Source organism: Physella acuta, unplaced genomic scaffold, assembly GCF_028476545.2.
Source record: "Physella acuta isolate Inbredline_101_S28 unplaced genomic scaffold, ASM2847654v3 ptg001956l, whole genome shotgun sequence".
Classification (NCBI taxonomy): domain Eukaryota; kingdom Metazoa; phylum Mollusca; class Gastropoda; family Physidae; genus Physella; species Physella acuta.
Window position 1 is genome coordinate 12751 of NW_026733461.1, and position 22835 is coordinate 35585.

The 22835-nt window shown below is 42.6% G+C and overlaps 1 protein-coding gene across 2 annotated transcripts; it reads left to right on the top strand.

Annotated features, from left to right (window-relative positions):
* The first annotated feature begins 908 nt into the window (after positions 1–908).
* On the top strand, positions 909–21369 carry LOC131931391 (protein phosphatase 1 regulatory subunit 12A-like). Of its 2 annotated transcripts, XM_059288196.1 has the most exons (3): positions 909–976; positions 1083–1164; positions 19856–21369. In XM_059288196.1, the coding sequence occupies exon 3, from the start codon at positions 20093–20095 to the stop codon at positions 20684–20686; it is 594 nt and encodes a 197-aa protein (XP_059144179.1). In that variant the 5' UTR covers positions 909–976; positions 1083–1164; positions 19856–20092; the 3' UTR covers positions 20687–21369. The 2 variants fall into 2 exon arrangements, with proteins under 2 accessions (XP_059144179.1, XP_059144180.1); XM_059288197.1 differs by lacking the exons at positions 909–976; positions 1083–1164 and adding an exon at positions 16258–16340.
* Positions 21370–22835: the final 1466 nt, after the last annotated feature.

A 22835-nucleotide genomic window follows, 5' to 3' on the forward strand; every position in this document is an offset into this window, starting at 1 on the left:
ATCGCTACCCGAAACTTAGCCGCAATGTTTCTTCTTAGCTGCGCGTTTGCGCGGCCGCGTGGTAGTTTAAACCTGCCGCGCATTAATTTAGTAAAATACATAAATCCTTGTATAAGACTTTAAGAACATCGCACACACAAAATACACGATGCACACTCGTTTTTTTTCTCCTTAGAGGAAACGGCGTCTACCTTCACCCTTAGCCTCGACCTTTACCAACTTCCTGAGTTTAACCCTGACTTTAATCACGACCCGTTTTACCCTAAGCCTCACCACCACGACAGCGATACCCAGAGTTTCTTCCAGGCATCTCTACGGGGAGGGGGGGGGGGAGCTAAGAAAGTCTACCCCTCCGAAGAAAGTCTATCCCCCCCCGATCGAAATGGAATTTATATAGAAAACATACTTTTACCAGTGTCCACCCTCCCCCCCCCCCCCTCCGTACCACCCCCCCACCCCCCCCACCCCATCCCCCCCCCTCGAACATATTAAGTGCACCCCCGGAGAAAAAAAGTCTGGAAGAAACACTGGCGATACCATCAAAGAAATAAACAACACGTTACAGTATTATCTTGCCCTGTGTCTATAACAAGAACCCAACGTCTATAAGATGCTGAGGAAAATATTGTATGTGTGTTGCCGTGCTATCTCCTTACATACCCAAACAGTTAAGAGAGGGTTTTTTTTTTTTAGACTCGGCTACTTTGGTCTAGTTTTAACTGTGTGGCGTGGCGTATATCTAGCCATTGATCGTCTAGCCGACTTGTGGTAACGTAACAATTCCGTTTGACGGGCCCCTCCGTGGGTGCACTTACAGACGCTGATCATCCACGGCGACGCAACAATTCCGTTACGCCGCTACGCGATACACCGGACAGGCGTATTGTATTGTTGTCCATTGTTTGTTTTTTTTACTTGTGTGTGGCTATTTATAGACGTCTAACATCGCATCTTTTCACCGCGAAGTTTTCTTCAGGTAATCGAGTGCCTCCTCTCGACGCGAGCTTTACAAAACGAGGTTTCTACTTCCACGAAGATTCGTTTTCTAACATTGTTTTTATTTTTTTTTTCTTCTTCTTCAGAATGGGACAAGTTTTTATAAAAAATATATTTCGCATTTGAAGTGGATATTGGAGTGCTTTCCTGTGGTAACTGTTTCGTTTGGTAAGTGGACAATTTTTTTTAATTTGTGTTTTTTAAATACTTTCTTAAATACCGGCTGTAGTTTGCTTGCACAGATCTAGAGAGGGATGACCTTTCGCACCGTTCACAGTTGTTGTTTTTATTTTAAATATTTTTTTTACGAGTGTAAGGGGGTTGGGTGGGGGAGGAAGGGGTATGGCTAACTGACCAGCGAAACTGACCAGAGGGGGTAATCGGAAAAGGGAGGTAACTAGCTGGTTATGGGTGGTAACCTACTTTATTTAGGTTTTAGTGATCAGGAAAAATAAAATCAGTGTCCATATGGCTCAATAGTAGTATTAAAGGAAAGTTCTTCTGTCTATGAAACTTTCTTCTTACTAAAAGATCTTCTGTCTATGAATTTTTCTTTTTACCAAAAGATATTCTGTCTTTGAAACTTTCTTTTTACAAAAAGATCTTCTTTCTATGATAAAAACTTCTTACTAAAGATCTTTTTGCCTGTGAAAATTTCTTCTTACAGAAAGATCTTCTTTCTATTGATAAAGTCTTCTAACAAAAGATCTTATCCCTTAAAAAAAAATCCTCCCACCAAAACTCTACTTCATCTTCCCTAAATACCAGCCATATCCTACAGCCTGCCGTATTTGTATTAAAAGCTTATGCATCTATCCACAACCAACTTTTCCCTTTAAAATGACGTAATGTCACGTGTCTCATGATCACAACAATAAATAGACCATTTTAAAACATTGTTTGTATGTATGTAGATCTAAAGATACGTTTCTTATCAGATTATGGAACAAATGAATATTTCTGTTTGTCGACCGGATTTAGATTTACAAGAGGGTGTCAACACGCAACTCATTATTTCCTTTCCATATCTGTTTCAATGTTGGTGGAGGGGGGGGGGGCGTCTTTTATATTTGTTTTTTATCTTCAGAAGTTTCAATTTTAACAAAAAAAGGTCTGCGTGTCAATAATTATTTTTAAATTGCTTCATTTCTAGCACGGAGATATTGCATTTATGCACAGACATGCTTGCATGCATACGAACTGAAATAAGACCCATGTAGAGTTAAGCATTTATTTAAAAAAAAACAAAAAAAAAACAATGTTTACAAACAACACCATACACCACCGCCACACACTGCCACACACTGCCACACACTGCCACACACTGCCACACACCACCACCGTTACACACTAATACTTTATCATACATACACACACACACATGCTTAGTATACTTCACACCATATCTCTGCGATAGCCTATATTTGCTTCTGATGAACAACACACATACACACATACACACCATATCTCTGCTCTAGCCTATATTTGCCTTATGATGAATGACACACAAACACACCATATCTCTGCTCTACCTTATATTTGCCTTCTGATGAATGACACACACATGCACACATGCACACATACACACCATATCTCTACCCTAGCCCATATTTGCCTTCTGATGAATGACACACACATGCACACACACACACACATACACACCATATCTCTCTGCTCTAGCCTATATTTGCCTTCTGATGAATGACACACACACACACATACACACCATACCTCGGCTCTAGCCTATATTTGTTTTCTAATGAATGACACACATACACACATACACACCATATCTCTGCTCTAGCCTATATTTTCCTTCTGATGAACGACACACACATACACACACATACACACCATATCTCTGCTCTAGCCCATATTTGCCTTCTGATGAATGACACACACACACACATACACACACACATACACACCATATCTCTGCCCTACCTTATATTTACCTTCTGATGAATGACACACACACACATACACACACACATACACACCATATCTCTGCCCTACCTTATATTTACCTTCTGATGAATGACACACATACACACCATATCTCTATTGTAGCCTATATTTGCCTTTTGATGAATGACACACACACACATACACATCATATCTCTATTTTAGCCTATATTTGCCTTTTGATGAATGACACACACACACACACACACACACATACACACCTTATATTTGTCTTCTCATGAAGACATCATTCCCGGACCTCACTTTTCATCGGCCTTGACCCTGTTCCGTATTTGATGATCTGAAACTCGGACACTCAAAAACCTCGCGATAACGGTCCGTCTGATGAATGGACAAATGGGGGGGGGGGGGGAAGGGGGGGGGGAAGGGGGGGGCGGGGAGATGGATCGGAAATCAGAAGAAATTCGATCTCTCTCGATGATTATCTGGTGAGTGGTGCGATAGATTAGCCTCTCTGTCCGTGCAATAGATTAGCCTCTCTTTCCATGCAATAGATTAGCCCGTCTGTCCTCACAATAGATCAGCCCGTCTGTCATTACAATAGATTAGCCAGTCTATCCTCACAATAGAATAGCCAAGTCATCCCAAGCGTGGTATGTTAGCCATTTTGTCTAGCTACTATAGATTAGCCAATCTACCCTGTCCGAATAGACTCCCCAGACTGTCGTAATACAATAGATTGACCAGCCTGTTTTATCCAGTTGAAATAGATTAGCGAGTATACACTGACGCATTAGATTAGCTGCCCTGTCACAATAGAATACCCAGTCTATCATAACATAATCGATTTGTCAGTCGTTCGCGTAGTTGAATAGCCAGACTGTCCTAGTGGAAGAGATTAGCCAGTGACCCTCGTTGAATAGATTACCTAGTGACCCTAGTACTAGGATTAGCCAGTGGCCCTAGTACAATAGATTAGCCAATGTCGCTAGTAGAATAGATAGTCAGTAGCCCTAGTTAAATAGATTAGCCAATGACCCTAGTAAATAGATTAGCCAGTCTACCCTTAGTAGAATAGATTAGCCAGTGGTCCTAGTACAATAGATTAGCCAATGGTCCTAGTAGAATAGATTAGTCAGTATCCCTAGTTGAATAGATTAGCCAATGGCCCTCGTTGAATAGATTACCTAGTGACCCTAGTACAATAGATTAGCCAGACTGACCTGGTTTTCCATCGATCGAGCCTGATCTATGTTCTTTGTTGCGACTATCCCGTGGGGGTCTTTAGGTAAAGAATGAGATGTGTGTTTAACGGGGGGGGGGGGGGGGGGGGGGGGGGTTAACATAGGAAAACAGTATTCAGAAGGTGAATAAGTACATCACACATCTAGTGCCTTAGCACCCGGTCAATTAGCAGATAATGGCTTAGTAACAGGTGGCTTAGCACTCTGTGACATAGCACCCCATGACTTAGCACTCAGGTAACTACAAGTTCCCTTTCGAACATTACGTTTCCTTTTTTTGTAGGCAGGTGAGGTAGAGTTCACCTGTTTCAGTGGCTTCGTCATATGAAATGATAATATGGTCAGCACTATGCCCAGCCGCCTTGATTTTATCTAACGTGGGTCAGGTACCCATCAGAGCTGGGTGGGCTTTTGAGACGTCGTACGGGATCCGAACCCGAGAATTTCGGGTTGGGAGTCTAGCGCTCTACCATTCGACCACACTGTCCTCTTGAGGGAACTAAGCACCCTGTCTATCACCACATTTTATATATATATTTAGTAGCATGTAGCCTAGCACCCTGTGACCTAGCACATAATGACGTAGCACCCGGTACCTTAGCATCCGATAACTTAGCACTCGCTAACTTAGCATCTAATGACTTAGCATCGGGTAACTTAGCACCCTGTGCCCTAGCACCTAATGACTTGGCACCCGGTGCCCTAGCACCTAATGACTTAGCACTCACTAAAGTTGCACCTAATGACTTAGCACCCACTACTTTAGCACCTGCTAACTTAGCACCCGGTGCCCTAGCACCTAATGACTTAGCACCCGGTGCCCTAGCACCTAATGACTTAGCACCCGGTGCCCTAGCACCTAATAACTTAGCACCCGGTGCCCTAGCACCTAATGACTTAGCACCCAGGTGACTTAAGGCTAGATGACAGTACATCCTTTACCAGGTAAATTTACACTCCACACCCATTTACACACTGTTTACCCCACGTGACTTATTACATCCTGCACTGTGTGACCACACACACACACACACACACACACACACAACACTTTAAAAACAACAGCTAATGGCTGGGACCACATCTCACATTAGTTCCAGACACGGCTTCTGGGGTTTAAAAAAATTGAATCATTCGAAATTTTTACTTTGGCGAAACGAAACAACTGGTGTCTGGTTTTTTTAATTACCCGAGAGAGAGTTTACATACATGCGCGCGCTCATTTTCAAATACCATGTGCACATAACCTACACACACACACATACACACAATGGTCGAACGCAGTTTTTATATACAAATTCAATACACAATGGCAGCACACTATTTATACACCATTTCTGCACACTATTTGCACACATTTTTCCTAAACAATTCATAGTCCTCCTTCACTATTTACACACAATTTCTCACACACTATTTACACACAATTCTCACCCACCACAAAAACAGTTTCACACCCTTACACTTAACCTACACCCCTCACCTAGACTACCCACACCTCCCCACTAGACTCTACCTACACCCACACCTTCCTCACCACCACACACATCTATCTTAACGATGCCACTTCCTTGTTGTCTGTTTTTTTATAAATAAATGCTATCGTCAAGGTCAAGGTAAAAATCTTTCAAATGGCAATAAAAGAGATAAAGTTTTCTGAACTCTGTAAATAGCATCCTAGATAATTTATTTCTTTTAAAATGTATTAAATGTATCTAATCAGTATGTTGCGCGTGATTGCGTGTGAGTATATGTGTTGGTGTGTATATGTGTGTATGTGGTGCGTTGGTATGTGTGTGCGTGTGAGTATAAGCCTACGTTGTGTGTGTATTAAAGAGTATAAGTCTACGTTGTGTGTGTATTAAAGAGTATAAGTCTACGTTGTGTGTGTATTAAAGAGTATAAGTCTACGTTGTGTGTGTATTAAAGAGGATAAGTCTACGTTGTGTGTGTAATAAGGAGTATTGGCCTACGTTGTGTGTGTATTAAGGAGTATTGGCCTACGTTGTGTGTGTATTAAGGAATATTGGCCTACGTTGTGTATGTATTAAGGAGTATTGGCCTAATTGTGAATGTATTAAGGAGTATTGGCCTAATTGTGAATGTATTAAGGAGTATTGGCATAAGTTAAATATGTATTAAGGAGTATTGGCCTACGTTGTGAATATATTAAGGAGTATTGGCCTACGTTGAGAATGTATTAAGGAGTATTGGCCTACTTGTGATTGTGAATGTGTATTAATGAGTATTGGCCTACGTTGTGAATGTATTAAGGATTATTGGCCTACGTTATGTATGTATCAAGGAGTATTGGCCTACGTTGTGAATGTATTAAGGAGCATTGGCCTACGTTGTGAATGTATTAATGAGTATTGGCCCACGTTTTGAATGTATTTAGGAGTATTGGTCTACGTTGTGAATGTATTACGGAGTATTGGCCTATGTTGTGAATATATTAAGGAGTATTGGTCTACGTTGTGTGTGTATTAAGGAGTATCGGCCTACGTGTAAGTGTGTGCCTAGGTGTGAGAGTGTGTGTGAATGTGTGAATGTGTTTTAGCGCTTGGTAAACATATGATGTAAAAAAAATATATGACATGATGGAGGGGGGGGGGGAGAGCTAGCCATCTTTCTCGTGTTAGTTAAACACAAATTGTTTATTTAAATGGAAGGCGACTGTCACATTCGCCGACAATTTTCCCCCACTAAATTAATGAGGATTTGTTGTTTTTTCTTCTCTCCCCTTCTCTGTGAGTTGTGTATAATTCATCGTTGTTTCAAGGGGAAATAACTCCACGCTATTAATAGAAGTTACAGTTTCCTGACAACGTCGCCCGGGACAATAAATCACTTATCTCCCTTTATGGGCTTCAGCGATAACCATTTTATTTTTTTCTCTCGGATACCCGGGAATAACATTTTTAATATGGCAACAATAGGACATTAGCTTTTGTCTAACACTGCTTAGCGTTGGAAAACGCAGCGGTGGGGGGGTCGGGGCTTCTACCTATCCACCCCTCCATCCCCTGTCATGTGCCACACCCCCTACCAGCTCCCCTTTTGTATAAAATCTACACCCCTCTTTCCCCTCTCTCACACATGCACGTTTTCACTCCAAACAGTTATTAATTCTAACACACGCTTTTTCCCACATCACCCCCCCCCCCCCCCTTTCATAGAACACAAATCCCTCTTTGCACTCACGCACACTCTCCGTGAAAATACTCCATTGACCCCCACCCAGTTCACTTCCATCCAAAAACGCACACGCCCATGCGTCTACACATTCACCCGTCGCCTCCACACATACACCCTTTCACACACACACACACACCTCCACACTCACACACACCCCTCTCCTCACATACACCCAACCCCTCCATACATGCACCCCCACACCACACATACACCCCCACACATACACCCGACCCCAACCCTCCACCCCCGCCCCTCCAAACATACACCCCACTGGACCCCACCCCTCCACATATACACCCCCACCCCTCCACAACTACACCCCCACCACCCGAAACACAAACTCTGTCTATTCCTATTTGTGCTGTTAGGTTTTTTAAAAATGACAACAGGTGGACTGGCCCGTTAGTTTACGGGGGAAAATACCTGTGGTCCCCCAGAAGCAGTCCCGTAATAGGCCAATTAGTATTTGATTTTTTTATTTTAAAAATATATGCGAAACGAAAATTGGAATTTCGGTATGTCGGCCCCTTTTAAAATTTCCAGATCCCTTTTAAAATTTCCGGACCCCTTTTTTTAATTATCCGGTCCCCTTTCTTAAATTTTCCGGGCCCCTTTTTAAAATTTTCCGGGCCCCTTTTTAAAATTTTCCGGACCCCTATTTAAAATTTTCCGGGACACATTTTTAAAATTTTCCGGGCCCCTTTTTTAAATTTTCCGGACCCCTTTTAATTTTTTTTCCGGGCCCCTCGAACACAACCAGCCCACCCCTGCAATGTAATGTGTGCAATCAGAAACTAAACCACAACATGCTTTGTCACGTGACCGGGTTAATGTCAGGCAAACACGAACAAACAAAACCAGGTGGCGCTGCCTGTTCAAAACGCATCACGTGATACCCGTATAAACAGACCCCTGCAGCGGGTCGATATGCCATTAGAGAGTGATGATGACCAAGAAAAAAAAAGATGACAAAATTAGAGAGGGCGCGCGTTGATCTTGAAGCGGTAAATTTAATTATCAATACAAACAACTGGGCCACTAATTTGATTACTAATTGCGAGGGGTTAATAATGGGCGGAGCTCTTCGGCTTTCTGGGGTGCTTTAAGGGCGTTACTCAAAGGGAGAAAATAATGGTGGACATCGTCAGGTCAAATAGGCCTGTATGTGTATGTATGTGTGTACACACCCACACACACACACACACATATATATATATATATATATATATATATATATATATGTAACTGGGGTAGGCCTAACTACCAGTTACAAATGATAACGAACGATAGGCCGCGACGCAGTTACAATCTGATGTAACCATAACAGGTGGCTTATTGGATCGGTCTGATAACAATCTCAAAGCCAACGCGTGCTATTTTGGGAAACGGTACGAGAAGTTTCAGACGAGCTGTCAACTTTGATGGATGGGACGCAGATGTTTTAGTGAATCGGACGGTACGTCAGAAACTGCGACATTAGTATTCGGATACATCGATTACAAGTATCGATTACGGAAATGGAGACAAGTACGACTACGATTTCAAGGCATAAATAGGAGGGGACGGCAGAACTCGTTCTCTTCCCGTTTCGAGGCTCTTGCCTCTTTCATCGCTCGCTTAGATCAGTCAGTCTGTGTGACTATGTCAAGTCGGTTATAGAACGGGTTAGCCGTATTGTGTTAAGGAGGATTATAGACATGTGGATTCAGTTATATGAAGCCTAGTGAAGGACTGTTAGGGGTCAGTTGATTCAGACTATTATTGAGAAGCATTCCTGTTGATTTATTGTGTTATTATGAAGCATTTCTTGATTCATGTAATAAAGGATCAATAGCGAACCTGCATCTTGAGTATCTATACTGTGGTCAATGTTGTCTAGAATGAGTGGTTAAACTCGTTAACACGTGGCACTACAGGCAATTAGGTCTCATTACATGTGGCGTTGCGAGCATGGTAACTGTTGGCTCGTTACAATTGGCGTTGTCGGCAGGATAAATGTTCGCTCGTCACAATTGGCGCTGCGAGCAGGGTAAATGTTCGCTCGTCACAATTGGCGCTGCGATCAGGATGAATTCAACTAGACTTGCCGTTTAAGGCACCTATAGTCAACCTTGTGCATAACTGTGTTTAGTGTGTGTGTGAATTCGGACATTCAGGAACTGTGAAAATTGAGGAACGAGGAAAAATTTTTCATACACACACGGTAAGAAAGAACTTTTTTTTTTAGTACTTAAGGAAGAAAATGTCTACTCTGGACGAGAAGCAGACCCATATAGTGGTCCTACCCAGAGAGTCCCATATTAACAAATTTTACGGGGACGGAGATCCAACTTTAACCAACAGGTTCAGTGAAGAGGTCAAAGCGGCCTGGGCCTCGAGACATATGTCACCAGAGGAAAGATTAAGACTGCTGATGGGCAGTATAGGTGAAACGGTTAGGGCAGAGGTTAAGTGCCACGATAGGACCGTCCAATCAGATCCAGATAAGGTGCTAGATCTGATTATGGAGACCTTTGGGGAGAGACGGTCGGGAGTGCAACTGCTATCGGGATTCGTGGGCTTAAAGCAGAGAATGGCGGAGAGTGTGATGGAGTACTCACACAGGATGAACAGGGCCTTTGATTTGGTAAAGGGCAAATCACCGGACATTGATGTACGCCTACTGAGGGACCATTTCATCGAGGGGCTAGCAACCCCGATCTTAAGGAGAGAGTTGAAAGAGGAGGTCCACAGAGACCAGCAGTTGACCTTCCTTCAGGTCAGGAACTCAGCGATCCGCAGGTCCGAGGATGAGGACCAATCGAACTGTTCGGTGGACAAAGTCTCTGTGCCTGAACAGAGACAATCCCCACCCACAGGGGCCGACACGATGGAGACCATGATGGCTCAACTGTTGGCCCACCTAGAGAAGGTTGACCAACGCTTGAAGTGGTTGGAAAGCAGGTCAACAGCTGAGAATCAGGAAAAGAACGGTACAAAACAGGGACGGGTTGGACGGCCGCGTCCTGCCAAGCCATCACTCCAATGGACGGCTGATGGTCGACCAATTTGCGTGTCCCGCTCACAACCCGGACATATGGCACAACACTGTCCGGTGAAACGATCGCTCTCTGTAGGGCAGGTCAAGGTTACAGAGCGGCGAGGTAATGACTTGGTAAACAAAATGACAAAGAAACACAGTAAGGAGAAAAAGAAAGGTAAAACACAACTAATGAAAAAAATGAACTGTGAAATGAACTTGAATGTTGAAAAGTTTCAAGTGAACAATTTGTTGGCTAAGAAAAATGATGATAAGGAAGAAATTGGTAGACTTAAGAATGAGATCTCAATGTTAACCAGGAAACTGGATAGGGAAAGTTCATGCAAATTAAAAGCACAGGAGAAATGTTCATCTTTAGAGTGTCTGTTATCGGAAGAAGTAAATAAAAATAGTGGACAACAGAACAGTGTTGGCAAACTAGAAAAATTATCAGATATTGAAAAAGAACTTCAAATTACAGCAAAGTTGGGATCCATCGAACAGCGATGGGCAGCAGAATTGGCACTCTTTGACCTGGAGAGAAAATATCGCCCAGGGCAGTCCAATGGTAATGCTGACGCGTTATCAAGGAATCCTTACGAGAGACCGGGTGATGAGGAAGAAACGCTGACAGGAATATGTGAGGTCAGAGCGTCAACAGATATCCCTCATGGGGTACAAGTGATGCAGAACGGGCAGACCGGGGTGGAGCACATATCCACAGAACCCGAACATATGGACAGTAGTGATTTTAATTGCCTTAATCACAAAAAGATAAGAGATGCCCAGAGAACGGATAGTGGCTTACAACCGCTATTGAAATACGTCCAGGAACAAAAATTCCCAGGAAGAAGGGAAAGAGAACAATTTGGTCGAGAAACAAAGAAAATACTGAGTCAGTGGAACCGTCTCAGTATAAAGGATGGTGTTCTCATGCGGAGAATTCATGACCAAATTGATGGCACAATACACCAGGTGGTGGTGCCGGGACAATTACGAGAAGAAGTGCTAAGGTTGGCACATGACAGGGCAGGACACCAAGGTCAGGTGGTGGTGCCTGGACAGTTAAGAGAAGAAGTGCTAAGGTTGGCACATGACAGGGCAGGACACCAGGGTCAGGACAGGACGCACAAAATATTACGACGGAGGTGTTACTGGCCCAATATGGAAATGGAGGTCAAACGCCATTGTGAGGCTTGTGTGAGGTGTCAGCATGCGAAAATGCCAGTTGTCAAAATGAGACAGCCATCAGGACACCTACTAGCGACAAAACCACTAGAGATTGTGGCTATGGACTTTACGTCGTTGGAGCAATCATCGGATGGGACGGAACATGTGTTGGTAATGACTGATGTATTCACCAAATGGACTGTGGCGGTGCCCACACGAGATCAGACTGCCAAAACAGTGGCAAAGGTCTTATTAGAACATTGGTTCATCAAATATGGCATACCAAGACAGTTACACTCTGACCAAGGAAGGGCTTTCGAGTCAGAAGTAATTAACCAACTGTGCAGCCACTACGGGATCAACAAATCTAGAACAACCACATTTAATCCGAAAGGAAACGGACAGTGTGAACGGTTCAACCGCAGCATGCATGATTTGCTGCGTACGCTAGAACCTGAACAGAAAAAACGTTGGCCTGATTTTCTCCCAGAGTTGGTATATCTATACAACTGCACACCCCATGCCACAACCGGCTTTACGCCATACATGTTGCTGTTCGGACGAGAGGCTCGACTCCCTCTTGATTTGTTCCTAGGAAAAAGGGAGAGTATGACTGGCTCATACACCGCACTGGAATATGTGAATGAACATATGAGAAGAATTAGAGAAATGTACAGGGTAGTACAGGAAAGACTAGAACATGAAGCACGGCGAAGGGAACCGCCGATACAGACGAAGGACCCGCCACTCAAACTGAATGACAGGGTATTACTGCGTAGCCACCCGTTAGGCAGAAACAAAATCCACGATCTCTGGGGACAGGAGATATGGCAAGTCGTGGAGATGCCTAAAGCAGCAGGTGGCCCCTTTAAGATAAGACCCATCGATCACGCCAAACCGGATCGGTGGGCGAATATTGCTCAATTAAAGAAATATTGGAATAGGCAAGAAGAGCAGTTACACACAGAGAAACCCAAGACAATTAGGGAACCGGAAGTTATAACGGAAATTCACATACCCATTCCGGAACCATATTACCATCAACAGAACAACAGCGATACGCAAGGGGAGGATACCGGCAACAATGAGGATCCCGGTCCTTCCAGAAGCAGAGAGACAGTAGACCATCAGATAAGTGGTCCGCGGAGAAGTTTAAGGAACAGAAGGAATACGAAATTTTTTGTCAGCAACCATCAATTCTTTCATGGTCGCGCTGGTATGAAAACAGACTGTTCAAAGAGCTGTAAAAGTGAACTGGTGAAGGCACCAAACGAAAAGGGTGGATGTGAATTCTAGAACTGTTTTGTGTCTCAGGAAGACGATGTAGACACAGTTGATATGTGAAATAGGTATAACTGTCAATCGTATACGAATGGGACGTCGTAGACAGTGAGTGGAACAATAAAATTTTTTACGAGTATGCGATTGACTTTGAAGGATTGCACCTGCCAAGCGTTGTTTGTGGTTGATAACACACAAAAAAAGGCAGGGGTGGATGTAACTGGGGTAGGCCTAACTACCAGTTACAAATGATAACGAACGATAGGCCGCGACGCAGTTACAATCTGATGTAACCATAACAGGTGGCTTATTGGATCGGTCTGATAACAATCTCAAAGCCAACGCGTGCTATTTTGGGAAACGGTACGAGAAGTTTCAGACGAGCTGTCAACTTTGATGGATGGGACGCAGATGTTTTAGTGAATCGGACGGTACGTCAGAAACTGCGACATTAGTATTCGGATACATCGATTACAAGTATCGATTACGGAAATGGAGACAAGTACGACTACGATTTCAAGGCATAAATAGGAGGGGACGGCAGAACTCGTTCTCTTCCCGTTTCGAGGCTCTTGCCTCTTTCATCGCTCGCTTAGATCAGTCAGTCTGTGTGACTATGTCAAGTCGGTTATAGAACGGGTTAGCCGTATTGTGTTAAGGAGGATTATAGACATGTGGATTCAGTTATATGAAGCCTAGTGAAGGACTGTTAGGGGTCAGTTGATTCAGACTATTATTGAGAAGCATTCCTGTTGATTTATTGTGTTATTATGAAGCATTTCTTGATTCATGTAATAAAGGATCAATAGCGAACCTGCATCTTGAGTATCTATACTGTGGTCAATGTTGTCTAGAATGAGTGGTTAAACTCGTTAACACGTGGCACTACAGGCAATTAGGTCTCATTACATGTGGCGTTGCGAGCATGGTAACTGTTGGCTCGTTACAATTGGCGTTGTCGGCAGGATAAATGTTCGCTCGTCACAATTGGCGCTGCGAGCAGGGTAAATGTTCGCTCGTCACATATATATATATATATATATATATATATATATATATATATATATATATATATATATATATATATATATATATAGGGGGAGGCAGGAATATGAGGCTTAACATATTGTTATATGTGTTAGGGGATCGATCGACTTCCTTCGTCACGTAGTTTTGTTAAGGCTTGTAGAATTCCTCCAGTTTACAACACAACGCCACAATGCCATGTTCAAATAATATTACAGTTCAGTATAATCCATGTATAGTCACACGTCAGACTATTCCTATCTCTCTAACTCCAACTGCTTTCTAGAAAATTCTAGCATTCGACTGTGTCCTCCACGCTCGACTGACCAACTCCGTTATCTTTTCTCCACGTGTGCCAACTCATACCACGCTTGGTCAGCTGACCGTCACACGTGACCGGTCGGTTCGTTCCACAGCTTGACCAACGTCTAGCTGACCCACCTCTCTCCTGTCTTTGACCTATTTCTAAATATAACCTATCTTGCGTCGTCACGCGTATGGATGAGGTGCGTGTTATGGGAAAGTTATATACAGTGGCGTAGCGAGGTCGGGTGTCACCCGGTGCGGCACTTAATGGTGTCACCCCCCCCCCCAGAAGCGTAGCGACCCTTTCCGGGGACAAACTTTCAAATTTTCGATTTGCACCCCCCCCTCCCTCAAACTTTCGATTTGCACCCCCCCCCCCCTTCAACTTTTTCTCCATATATTTTGCTATTTTTTGCCTTGGTGTCACCCCCCTAAATGGTGTCACCCGGTGCGGTCCGCACCCCCCGCACCCCCCTCGCTACGCCCCTGGTTATATAGGAGGCAATACTATCTCGGCTAATTTTATTTTTCTTTAAAATAACTTGACATTATATTTGTTGTTAGAATTGTTAATGATGCGTGTGAGTCAGAGCTAATTTAAAAATTTAAAATAATTTCTTTATCGAACCAATCAACACACTAAAAAATAAATAAATGGCCTCCGTTGGCTCTGACGTGTTTAATTGCTAGTGCCAATCAACGCGTCAATCTGTGCTTAAATCTCATTCCCCACCCACACGTTTCTTATCTTTTTTTTTCTTTAATAACAAGATTTCATTTATCAGCTCGGGGATTTTCCCGTATCAGCCCTGGGGGGAATGCTGGGAATGTTAAACTTAACTGACTAGCTGTCGACTTAACCCACTTGGTTGACCAGGTGTTGGCAGACGTGAGTTCGCTCATTCATCTGTCCTCCCACACACAGACTGCCTGTCGCTGTGTGTGTGTGTGTGTGTGTGTGCTCACACGCATAGATTACCTGTTACACGAGTGTGCTTTGCCTGTCTCTGTTGGTGCCCTACCTGTGTCTAGGTGTGCTCTACCTGACTACTTGTGTGCCCTACCTGTGTCTAGGTGTGCTCTACCTGTCTACATATGTGCTTTACTGTCTACAAGTGTGCGTTACCTGTCTCGAGATTATCCCTATCTGTCTACATGTGTGCTTTAACTGTTTACAGGTGTGTTCAACCTGTCTACAAGTGTGCTTCACCTGTCTCGAGATGTGCCCTACCTATGCTTTACCAATCCCCATGAGTTTTCTACCTGTCTGTAGGTGTGATCTAACTGTCTATTTGTCTGCTTTATCTGTGTCTAAGTGTGCTCTACCTGTCTATATGTCTGCTTTATCTGTGTCTAGGTATGCTCTGTCTGTCTCTAGATTTATGCTCTACCTGCTTCTAGGTAGAATCTGTCTTTAGCTGTACTCTGTCTTCTTTCTCTGTGCGCCAGAGATTCAACATGTGTAACTTCTCCAACCGCGCTTGCGCCATCCTCTCGCCAAAAACCCAAACAGTTCACGCATTGTAAACAAAACCCACGTGACTCGAGGCGACAGCGACACACACACACACATAGCACACATCCCCCGGCAAATTGTTTGTTGTTACGTGTGAACGGTCTATTCACGTGGCGCCGTAATTCAAACACCGGACACGACGCTTTTTAGTGCTGACTGCTGACTGACTGTGGGTCTTTGCTAGTTAATGCTAGTCTTACACCGCGTTTACACTTGCGACATGTATACTATACATGTCTACATGTATACTATACATGTCTGCTTGTAGACTACACATGTCTAGGGAAAAATCTGGCAAAAGGTTAGTGTTAAATGAAAATATTTTCCCCATATATCATGTATTCTTACTCGCTGAGAGTTTCTTTTTCTAGACGTGTAGGCCTAAAGTATGGTAAGGGGGTTATATTAATAAAAAGTCACAGGAAAAAAAATCACAAATGTGTATTTACTTGGAAATTGTTAATACTTGTATGTATTAAATATTAAAATGGGGACATGTCGCAAGTGTAAACTCAAGTGTAAGACTAAAAATTCAGTGATTTTTAACTCAGGATACAAACTTGTAAGGCTGTTGATGGTGATCAGCCGATCGGCCTCTGCTAATAATCGGCCTGTGCTTTATCTATACGGATAACTGATGCCAATTTTGTTCCAAAAGGTATATCATCATTCTGCCTGTTTTGTGACGCATGACTCTAGGTGTTAAAATCTTAATATTTTTTATTTATTGATTTTTGTTTTAATGCTGCTGTGAAATAATTTTTAAAGCACGTTTTCCCCGGTAAAAGTTGTCAAAACTTATCTCTCGCTGTTAAGTAGCTCGCTGTAAATATAATCTAATTTTAAATATTACCTGTGTGTCAATAGCATTCTAAATCTAAATCTTCCATTAGCCCCTAACCGTGTTTAGGGCTAAGTGTCGCATGACGGCCAGTTTCTTCCAGGCATCTCTTTGGGGGGGGGGATTGCCCCCCTCCCGAAGAAAGTTTACCGCCCCCCCCCCCCCGAACGAGATGGAATTTATATACGCCACTGGGAGGTAGCATTGTTTTCTCTACAGTTAGCAGGTTTATGTCATGGTGTCGCCTCCCCACCCTTGTCGTGACTTGTCGATTTGTATTTAAAATATTTTTTCACTCTAATTAAGCATTAATTCACTGGCAAAAACAATTTTTCATCTATATATTTTGCAATTATTTTTTTCTTTGTATCACCACCTAAGTGGTGTCACCTGGTGTGGTCCGCACCCCCCCCCCCCCCCGCGACGCCTCTGCAGTCTCACACAGTCGCCCTTTCACATCCACGATTGTCCTTACTGTCCATTGACGCCCCATCGCGTTTAGAAATTAGAACGCCCTATCGTCTTTTTGACAGCCCCTCCCTATCGTCCCACTGCCGCCCCTCTTCAGACCCTATGCCCATGACACCCCCCTCATACACACCCACCCTCACCCTGCACATGCCAGTCACCCTGTTACACCCCCTGCAGCAAGGTATCATTTTCAGACCTGAATGTCGATCGTTGTCAGCAGACGTGTTCGCGGACCTTGACACCGTCTGCCGGGAATCGCCCAATCGTATCGAACACGGTATCGATTCCCTCATTCCACGGAAGGATGATGGGTTATAATTAGCACGCCGGACGCCCATTGAATAATTCATGGTACCCCCTACCCCCTCAAATCGTGGTTGTTAAAGATGGGCGTGGCTTATTGAGTAATAGTAAACGGACACCTTGGCTTAGATTGGTCAGTGTCTTGATATGTTTTATGGTAAAATGGTATTGTTAGTAGGGGATTTGGTGAAGAGTTGGGTAAAAAAAGGCGTGTTAGATTGTTTGTAGTATTGTAATTTCAGGTTTAGAGTTTGGGTCAGAAATTAGGGTTAGGGCCACTTTTGTATAGTGCTTAGGTTAGTGATAGGGTTAGCATTGATTTTATGAATGCATACTTGTATATAGTTTACTACCATTAATCTGACACCCCTTTTTAAAGAATGTTCCATTGTTTGTCTCATTGAGTCGGACACTTTCGGCCCGAACGTTGAGTTCGAATCCGGGTTCAAGTCAGCAGAGGCGTAGCGACCCTTCCCGGCACCCGGGGACAAACTTTTCGATTTGAACCCCCCATCAAGATTTCGATTTGCACCCCTCCCCCCTCAAGATTTCGATTTGCACCCCTCCCCCCCTCGAGATTTCGATTTGCACCCCCCTCGAGATTTCGATTTGCACCCCCCTCAAACTTTCGATGTGCACCCCTCCCCCCTTCGAGATTTCCATTTGCACCCCCCCCCCCCTCAAACTTTCGATTTGCACCCCCCTCAACCGTTCAATTTATTTTTCCAACCCATTTTGGCGCCCCCCTAAGGACGGCGCCCGGGGACATATGTCCCCCCCCCCCCCCTCGCTACGCTACTGCAAGTCAGTAGAACCTCCCTGAGTCCACCCAACTACTCTGATGGGTATCTTACTTTCCCTAACATGAGTTAGGTAAGTAAAGGCGGCTGACCACACCTTCCCTTCATATGCCGAGTTCAAGAAACATATGACCTCTACTTCATCTGCCCAATGGATCGCTAGGTTTAAAAAATAGTTACAAATGTAAATAAATTTAGATTTGTTTAGCATTGAAGTATAATCTGTGTTACTCAGTGTTACGTTAGTTACAATTAAATATGGAACTAAGGGAGACAACCTTCAACTGTGTTCGTTAAAATTGTTTAAAATGTATAGACATTTTTAAGTCATACAAGGATCAATTATTTAAAAAAAAAAATAAACTTGTATATTAAAACCCTTGCATATTTATTGTCTATTCTTAAATTTCTTAACTTTCAGAGTTATATTTATTCGTAGTTTAAATAGAAAACCTTTAGTTGTCTTACATTTCTAATTTACAAAGGACATGAAATGGTCGATTGATCTACTATTCGTTTCATTACACAGAGTGTAGCTATTTCTTTTTCTGGTTCACAACTTCCTTGGTACTACCAAATGGTATGTCGGTTTAATTGAAATAATAGGCTTTCCATGCAGGATTAATACCTGCACAACCCAATAGAAAAGTTGCAACATTAACATTATCCTGAACGTAATTTGTAGGCTATGGTATCTCTTACCTTCTCTCTTTAGCATGGGCTCGATCAGATAATGTCACAAAGAGATGGGACAACCACAGCCACACCCACGAACACACCCACTACCACCCCAAACACGTCCGTCCGCATACATACACACACACACACACAATTCAAGAGTGGATGCAACACACACCCGTTGTTTCAGTTTGAAGTGTGGATGTAAACCCTTCCCCCCCCCCCCCCCCCCCCGAATAGCCACTCCAAAGGGACGTAACACTCTGTGGTCTGTTGGTGATTTAAATAACATACGAAGTGGAGATGATGCATGAAGAACAGAGTTTCTTCCAAGCATCTCATCAAGGGGGCTCCCCCACCCCTAAGATAGTCTACCCCCCCCCCCACCCCCCCACCCCACCCCGAGCGAAATGGAATTTATATAGAAAAAATATACTTCTACCAGTGTCCGCCTCCCCCCGGTCCGTCCGTCCGTCTTCCCACCCCCACCCCTTCCATCGGAAAATATTGTCCGCCCCTCCGAAAATATCAAGTGCCCTCACGGAGAAAAAAGTCTGGAGGAAACACTGATGAAGAACCTTACCAAAGGGACAACGACACTTTAAACTTTTAAGAGTGGGTGGGGGGGGGGTGACGACGACGACACTGGTAAAAGTATATATTTTCTAGATAAATTCTATTTCGTTCAGGGGGGGGGGGGGGAGAGCGGTAGAGGTTCCTGAAAGAAACACAGAATAGCACGTGTGTAAGAAGTTGTCCCCCTTTCTCCCGCCATATTGATAGCAGGGGAGATAACAGACTCCAAGCCATCTGTGATGTTTGGCTCAAGTGCGGGCGGTTGATCAGAGTTGACGTTAAAATCGATAAAAAGTAGTACGGATGGTGTGCCATAGAATCCATTCAGACACAGGCGATAACCAGTGGTCATTGAAATATGGGTTGGATGTATTTTTTTTTTTTTTAAATTTACTTTAAATTGATTTTAAATAAATAAATAAACGAGTAAGTCGTTATTTTAGAATTGTGATTTGTTAAAAAAAAAAACTTCATAAACTAATCCAAGATTATATTTTTTTTCAGATTTCGGCTTTTTTTTTCTTGACGAATGAATTTTTTTTTTTTGTGGAGGAAAACATTTCACCATCAAACTTGACAAACGGCTTTTTTTTTTTAAATTCCAAGATGTTGGAACTTTTTGATTAACGACGACGGGTGAACATTCTTTAAAACAAAAAGGAAGTTCAAGGACACGCCTGCTGGATTTGGGAAACCCCTCCGCTCCCAGGATCACGTGACGTTTCTCGGAGCCACGGTTGGATGAGCGGCGACATCAAGCGCCGGATCTCCTTCTCCGCCGACTCGGTTCTCACGGCCGTCGTTCAGGATGCGGACACGTCGGAGCTGGTGCGCATCCTGGACAACCACGGCGACGAGGTGCGCGTCAACCAGGTCAACCACGTCGGGCTCACCGCCCTGCACCACGGCGTGCTCAGCAACAACCTCGACGCCGTCAAGCTCCTGCTGTGCAACGGCGCCGACGTCAACGCCCAGGACGTCCACGGCTTTTCCCCGCTGCACACTGCGGCCGCCTGCGGGTTTACCCAGATCGCCAGCATGCTGGTGCTCTACGGTGCGGACGTGTTCGCGCTCACCGCGCAGAAAGAAATGCCCATCGACGTCGCGAAAGACATTGGCGTCATCCGCTTGCTGTCTGAGGAGATGAGGCGGCACTTCCATCAAGAACTCTATCTCACGTCGTTCATATGCCGGAAGGCGTTCGACAGCTGGGTTTTTATCAAGCAGAACGCGCTGCGGCTAATGGATGATTTTATGCAAACTTTAATCCAGTTATGGAAGCGGCACAGGGCAAAGGCCGAGGGGACGCGACTCCACATAAACAAAGATGAATAGTTGTCTGTCGCCCTTCGTCGTTTGCTCTTTCCTAGTGTTTTCCCCTTGTCCAATACGCCTGTCTAATTTTTACGAATGAATTTTAGAAATTATTTCGCAATTTAAATACTTTCTTTTTTAATTTTTAAAAAATTTGACAAGAATCCTAACCTTTATCCAGCTCATTTAGGCTTACTTAATACAAAAAATTTCAAAGTAAAAAAAATTGAAATTTTGAAGACATGTAGTTTGGGGAAAAAAATAGTAGAAAGTGCGGGGTAGCGCGGGAACGTGGCGTCATTTGTGGACAACCTCTATAACTATTGAAAAAAGTATTGTGAAAACTCGCTGGAGCCTACCGTTTATATTTTATTGATGAGTCCCATGAATTTCCAAAAATTCATAAGCCATGTTCATTGTATAAATGTTTATCGCCTTCCCGTTTGTTCACACTTATTGGAGGCGTCTACCTTTGGTTAACAGTTAAACGAAAGGGCGTCTACTATTGGTCACTTCAATAAATGAATTGCGCCTACCATTGGTTAACACTTAGTGATAGGGCGCCTACCATTTTGTTCACAAACTAAGCTGAAATTGTGATACTATTTTTTTTTCCTGCATTGCTGTTTAATTTATTTCGTGTATGCAAAAATTGATGTATAAACTTGTGGCTAGTTTTATTACATAACCTGCTTTTTTATTTTTTTTAAAAATTGAGTGCCGCTGCTCTCTTTGTGTGAGAGATTGTAATGTGTGGTTTTTTTACTGTACATAGAAATATCATGTTCTGAGAAATATATTGGTTATATTTTTAAAGAACCCCGATGTTAAATTTCACGTGTTCCGAAATTGTCATATCTTTTCCAAGAAATTGTAATGTCTGGTGTTTTTAAAAAAAAAATATGTTTCAAGAAATGTTCTTTAAAAAAATGTCATTTGTTTGCTGGCAATACATTTTTATTATTCAAAGACAAGAAATTTTTTTTTTTACTTTGGTTAGTCTACATAGGTGAGTAAAGATAGATCATGAAAATTATATTTTTTTTAATAAGTAAAACTGACACCTTTTTTTTTTACAAGTTTTTATTTCACTGTCCTCATGTATCAAAACGAGCAAGCGAAATTTTGACCACTTCTAACTTACCAATTCATTTCAAAGTTGTCTCATGGGTCAAGACTTGAAGACAATCTGACATCAAATTTGACTTAGTAGGATGCCTAATTACTTTTTTTATGAATTTATTAAAATTTTCTGAAAGTAGTAGGTTGTCCTGCTACTACTATCCCGCACTATTATATTCATTTGGTGCGCAATCATTTTTAGTCATGCAAATCTATTGTATTTTAAGCATCTCCAAAGACAGGTGGAGAGTGAAGTCTATTGTGAAGAGGGTTCATCAGCAGTTTTAGACTTTTTTTTATTTGCAGCTCTGCTCTTTTAATTGTAATATTTCTAAAAAGTCATCAGTGTAACATTTAACATGCATTGGAGACTAACATTTAGCCACCTCTCATAGAAAAGGTTCACAATGAGAATATTACCTGTTCACTGAAACCTTCACCATGAGCACACACAAGAGGTGTATGACTGGAGCTGTTGGTGACCCATGCAGCCCATACTTCAGCAGGACAGAGAACTTCACAGTGCTATAGCAAATACACCAGCAGGAGATAATTTAAAATAACTTTAGTTATTTTAATACACGTTTAATAACAAACAATTTGTAAAAAAAATTATAAAAATTTGAAGGTTAAAAATAAATAGCACCACCAGCATTCTTTAGTCTTCAGATAATTAAATAGAAAAAGACTATAGAAACAATTTTTGTGCATTGAATCAATGATTATTTACTACATTGCTTAGCATCATTCAACTGTGGCAAAACATGCCTTATTTATTTCAACTCTATTAACATGTTACATAGCATAGTCAAAGGGACATAACTTCAAATTGTATCCATAGAATTAGAATACACTGAATTAGGAATGTGTTTCTTTTTTCAAGTCCTTGGTAAAATCAAATGTACAACTTTTTCCATTAGAAGAGGAATCAGAGTAAAGCCATAAGAAAAGATACTGTGGTTAAGATACAACTATCACAAAAAACAACCATCAAAAAGTATACACTGCCAATTGATTATTCTAAAGAGCAGATATACCAGGTCTTAAT